This window comes from Poecilia reticulata, chromosome 12, assembly GCF_904066995.2.
Source record: "Poecilia reticulata chromosome 12, P_reticulata-male-v2, whole genome shotgun sequence".
Taxonomy (NCBI): Eukaryota; Metazoa; Chordata; class Actinopteri; order Cyprinodontiformes; family Poeciliidae; genus Poecilia; species Poecilia reticulata.
In genome coordinates, this window is record NC_088841.1 from 7,534,126 (window position 1) to 7,540,125 (window position 6,000).

A 6,000-nucleotide genomic window follows, 5' to 3' on the forward strand; every position below is an offset into this window, starting at 1 on the left:
ATCTAGGTTGAGGTGTTACTGTGTGGAATTGAACTGTCTTCTTTCTTTTTTTTCTTTTGTGCTCACTCAGAGTCCAGCTACAATGGTAACACCTGGATGTCGACAGCTGACCCTGATCCGGAGCTCCCACATCCCAGTGAGCGTCATCTGGAGCTGAGCACGCTGGTTTCCTTGGAGACTGACAGCGATCAGGAGGAGGGAAGGGAGGAAAAGATTGTGTTCCTGTGAATGTTGAGCCGTGTTAGACTTAGGAGGTCGACACGCCACCCGGAAACATTTCCATCTTACGTTTTGCGTCAAACGCCTCTCGCTGCAGATCTCCTCTCCCATACATCTCATCTCTTGAGCACTATGTTTAATACCCTTGAAAAAGATCTTTTAACTTAGGCTCTACCCTGTGACAATGAAAATGTCAGCTGCGTGTCTGCAAGTCCTACTTTTCCTTGCAACTCCAGTAAATTACAGAGCAGCTCAGCAGACCTGTTGTCCATGAACATATGTTGTCTCTCAGTTTAAAGAAAAAGTAGCGTCTGACATGGTTGCAGGAGGAATGTTGCCCTTGTGTTGCTGTGCTTGTTAAATCAGGGATTAACACGAAACGGTAGAAGCAAACATTTCAAGTACTGCAAATCCTACTTCAAAAATAGTTTGGTGGTTTTTGAAGCGAGGTGATGTTAGCAGATTGGGTAACACTTTATTTGAATGGGTGTGAATAAGACTGTCATGACATCATCATAAACATGACATAACATCTGTCATGACCATGAATAAGCCTTCATGAATATTTATGACTGTTGTCATAAAGCGTCATTAAGTAAATTATGACACTTTTAATACAAAGTTGACATTATTCAAAATGTCTTTGTCATGACAACTTGACATTAACCAAGAAATCATTACTGTTTAAACTTTACCTTTAATAACATAAAGTTACCTTATTTTTAAAGTACAATCAGTAATACTTTTTATAACAAATTTATATCAGTAATGATTTCTTGGTTAATGTCAAGTTGTCAAAACAAAGACATTTTGAATAATGTCAAGTTTGTATCAAAAGTGTCGTAATTTACGGAATGACGCTTTACAACAACAGTCATAAATATTCATGAAGGCTTATTCATGTTTATGACAGGTGTTATGTCATGTTTATGACAGTGTCATGACAGTCTTAATCACCCCCTTCAAATAAAGTGTTACTGCAGATTGTAAGCTGTTCATATTTCAGCTGCAGATAACTCTCTTGATGTCTCCATTTGATGTAAATTGGGATTAATATTTCTCAAAGGCTGAAGCTAACCTCTAGCTAGCTATGGGAGGCCTGATTAAAGCAGACATTTTCTGTTCTTCAGTTGTAAAACAAGTTCAGTCCCAAAAATGTCATAGTGGTTTAGGAAAACACTAAAAATACCTTTTCTAGATTTGCACTGAGTGGATATTTAAACAGTAGTTGATGATTATTGACTACTGTTTATTGTGCTGTACTGAGTAACTACAGAATAGAAAAGTAAGGCAGTTTAACAAACAATAAAATAGGATTCACTTAAACTGCCATATAATTTTTTTTTTTTTTTTTTGCGTTTTACACTGTTTTTGTTTATATCATCCATTTCAATGGATGTGAACAGTTTCAGTTTGAGTTGTTTTGAGTAGCTCAGTTTCTGGCTAGCTGTTAGCCTTTAAACACAGGATTTCTTTTGTTTTCTAAAAAACTTCCCGACATGACATATCTGCAACAGAAACCATCTCTAGTTATCTTTATGATATTAACTTCATAGAACCTAATTTTTAAAATCTGGACTAAGTCTTTAAGGTGGCAGTGTGGTCGAAATGTTTTTTTTTTTTTTAATTGCCATATATTCTTCAAACAATTTCTCAGAAATTCTCATAAGCTATACCTCATCTGGAGTCAAAATGAGGCACAGCATTTATTTAACAAAGACCTTTGGTCTGTAAATAAGCGATGCTGCCTTCACTTTGCCTTAAAGGAAAAAATAATTTGTCATTTGGGCATTTTTAGCAAAAATTTAGCTAAAACCACAATTCTGCTAACTCACCCAACCCTGCATGCACAGAAGGCTTTCATTTCTTCTATTATATTTTATGAAAAAGAGAAAACATGTTAAGCCTTACAGGTTGTAAACCACCCTGAGAATATTTTTTTAAGTGTCGAGAACAATACAAAGTTGCCTTCCTGATGCTGTTTTGCTTACTTCTGAGCGATTGCACTTGAATATTCATGTTGCACATTTGCATGCTGTTTCTCCAGAGCATTTTGCTTTCTTAAAACAGCTTTGTGCCAATGCTTTAGCCGTGTCCTGTTGTTTTTACATACACCATAAGGCAGAAAATTATTCAATTTTTCTGTTTTCTTTTATGTTTGCTGCAAGGGCAGTGAAGCAGTGGCAGTATTTAATGTGGTATTTAGTAAAATGTACAGAAAATGTTATTTATTTATTGCATAACAATTTATGTTTTACTAGTTTGTTTTTTCTTAAAAAGTTGAATTGTACATAATTGTGTAACTGTGTGAACGTTGTCATGTCATGAGCGTTAAATAGTCACACGTGTCGATAAAATGTCATTTGTGGACTCCGTGATGAGAGTTTTGTTTTCCTTGTGGCATGTTAAATAAAAATCCACTTTTGTTTTACTATTTCAATAAAACCGCACAAACGAGTGGCGTAGCCACAAACATCACCCCAGGCATCGTGTCCTTGATTTCACTGTGGCGTCTCCATGGGTGCAGACAGATGTGAGCGCGATTGGCCGCTGTTCCGCTGCCAGCAGTGACAGGTGGCAGACCAGGTGCATGAATGTCAACGACTCGGTGTCTGACTGCACCTTGGAATCGCAGTCACCGTCAGTAAAAAAAAAAAAAACACCCGAGACTTTTAAACATTCTATTGATGATGTTGTTGGTTTAAATAGTAGAGAAAATCCAGGTCGGAGAAAGATCTCTCAGCTGAGGCTTCCACTTATGAACCACCTGTGTCTGCTGCCGTCAGAGGAGAGCAGAAATGTCAGACCGGTGTCCCACCTGAACATACTGCTCATTATATTAAATCAACCTGTAAATGCCCACATCCTTCCTCATCAGCCATTCTTTTATCTGGTCTGATATGTTTACTTTTTGAAGTGATGTTCCTTGCAATAGCATTCACGTCAAATTTTTATTTTTTTTAATGTTTTGGGGGATTTTATATGACAGCAAAAGAGCAGGAAGACTATTTTTCTAAATAAAAACCTGAAAAGTGTGGCATATATTTATTCGGCTGCATTCACTCAAACTGCATCACGGGGATTAATAAACACACCCGACACGCCAGGGATTAAATTATCAATCAAAAAAGTCTGGTTAATCGTTGGGTTCGATTTTCAGAAGCCCAGAGGCGTCATGTTCATCAAACAATTAGCTAAGCGCATAAACGCCATGGTGGCTTCTATGTCCTTGAGAAATACTAAATCCTTTTGAGAGAAATATATCTATTCATCCCACCAGAAAGGTAAGAGAGCGACATTATACACAGTAAACTGAGTCCTGTTCCAACATTGGCTGAAGGGTCGTTCAGTGAGGAAGAAACCATCACTCCAAAAGGCAGATTTCACTACTTAATTATTTGGAGGCATTCTCTGTGGTTTGATAAAAAGCAAAATCTAAGTTGCAACATAAAGAGAAGTTGCATATCAAAGAGAAAGGGTGATGCATGGAAGCTGCATGTGGGTTATTGACTCCAAGAGGGACTGGTGCACTTTGCATGAGAAGAAAAAGACACTGAACAGAAGCAGACCAGTAAATTAGTGACTAATTAGCTTGAAGAAAACAAAGCCAAGATTTTGGAGTTTCCTGATGTTCAGAGAAATCTGAAACGGTGTCCGTAATTACATGCCTAATGCAGTTCCACTGTTTCCATCAGGAACTTAAAACACTCCATTCAGGCTTTACCATTTAAAAATGGATTCAACTTAGTTATTAGTAATTTGTAACGATTTATTCTGATTGTATATCAGACAGGGAGCAAAAAAAGATTGTGTCTTTTAATAACAGCACATCTAAGTATCTGGTCTTAAATGTTTTTTGTTTTTTTTTCTCTAGTGGCCTTTATTTGATCGTTAATTGACAGGAAAGTAGGAAATGAGAGAAGGGGAAGACATGCAGCAAAGGTTGCCAGGTTGGGAAACGAACCTGCGACAGCCACGTTGAGGACTAGGGCCTCCATATGTGGGTTGTGCTTAACCCCTGGTCTTAAATGTTAAGGACATGTCTATGTTAGTTTTTTTTTCAATATAAAACACCGGTATATTAGTGCTTTTACTTCTTATGCATGCTGATGTTACTGCATTAGTCTGCGGTTACCCTTGAATTTGATTCGCTTTGCTTTCAACAGACCATCAGGGATCCATCCTGTTACCTCCACTGTTCATATTGAGCTTACTGTCAGTACCATCAGCTCCAGTCGAACTTGGCATCAAACACACGACTCTAATCAGTTTTGAAATGATTAGGTAATGTTACCCCCCCATGTTAAAGACCGTGGTTCTGCACAAAAGGAAACTTGAACAGCTGTTTGAATGGGAAATATTAGGGCTAAGAGACTGAAATAGAGGCACGTTTTACTGTACTGAGTGCTTTCGCATTCATTTAGTGGAGATATGCCAACGCAATTTAATCTGCTGCCTGCAGAACACCGCAACCGCAAATGTTAATGCATTTTATTATTTTATGTGCTAATCCAATCCAAGTTACTGAATAACTGTGAAGAGAATGAAAAAACAGCATTGTTTTCTAAGTTTTTTGGTGTTTAATGAATTAAAATTTTCTTCTCTTCTTTTTACCCTGATTTCTCACACCAAATTACATTATAAAACAACAGCCCAAGCTTTTGAACATCTCACCAATCCGATATGTGAAAACGGAAAGAGCGTGGCACAACTTGCAAACCTACCGAGACGGGCCTTGTCCGCCCAGAATGGCACGTCCCATTGACATTTTGCCACAAGCCATGGGGAGGGGAGAGCACAATAAACGTGCAAAAAAGCATTCTAGTCAAATCAAAATTGAACCGTTGGTCTGCTTTCAAAGTAGCACGTGTGGAGGAAAACAATCATTACCATAAACACACCATCCTCGCTGCAAAGTTGGGAGACGAATATCTCAAAAAGATCTGTGCCTACGGGAAGCTCCATGGTGGAACTGACTCAGAGGGGCTGAATGCCGGAACCTCATCGTCACTTTTTTGGGAAAAACAGAAAAGAAAACATCTTGCTTTTCTTTGACTTTTGTTACATACAACTTTGTGTTGGTTTATTGCAAAATCTCTATGAGTCAATAAACCTATTCATGCTTATGACAGTTTATTATTGTCTGACATAACAATAACAATAATAATAAATATGTATTTTTTCATGTCCAGATTACCAGTATAAAAGCACCAGAGTATTGACTCCACGTTTATTTCTCTGCATAATAACAACAATAAAACAAAATCTCTCTGTTTTTCTGTAAAACCTGGATTTTTTATGCTCAACGGCCTCAACAGCTAAAAAGTTTAATATCCATTTCCATCACTTCCTTAGTGTGTGTGTGTGTGTGCGCGTGTGTGCGTGTGCGTGTGTGTGTGTGTGTGTGCGCGTGTGTGCGTGTGCGTGTGCGTGCGTGTGCGTGCGTGTGCGTGCGTGTGTGTGTGTGTGTGTGTGTGTGTGTGTGTGTGTGTGTGCGTGTGAGTCCAATAATTAAAATCTCCTCCCTCCTCATTACTGTTCAGAAACCCCTGTACGTGTCCTCCATGTCTCTCTTTAGTTGATTTTTAATGACCTTAGTGGAGGGTAACCAATAACACCAAAGGCGAAGCCGATAAAGGAGAGCCGTGTTACCGCTGAGTCATCTGCAAGGGTAAAACGTGCATCGCTCCGTTCGTCCCCAAGAGGAAGCGTAATGATTTCTGTGGGTGCGCGGAATAAAGCCACCCGGGCCCGAGTATAAATAACAGCCATTAAAGCGCA

The 6,000-nt window shown here is 38.7% G+C and overlaps 1 protein-coding gene across 5 annotated transcripts in view; it reads left to right on the top strand.

Annotated features, from left to right (window-relative positions):
• arhgef28a (Rho guanine nucleotide exchange factor (GEF) 28a) overlaps positions 1-2,697 on the top strand; it is a 51,986-nt gene extending 49,289 nt beyond the window's left edge. For all 5 annotated transcript variants that reach the window (XM_081613379.1, XM_081613381.1, XM_081613382.1 and 2 more), the window contains one exon: positions 71-2,697. In XM_081613379.1, coding sequence (XP_081469505.1) covers positions 71-228 — 158 coding nt within the window. In that variant the 3' untranslated portion in view covers positions 229-2,697. The remainder of the gene's footprint in view (positions 1-70) is intronic.
• Positions 2,698-6,000: the final 3,303 nt, after the last annotated feature.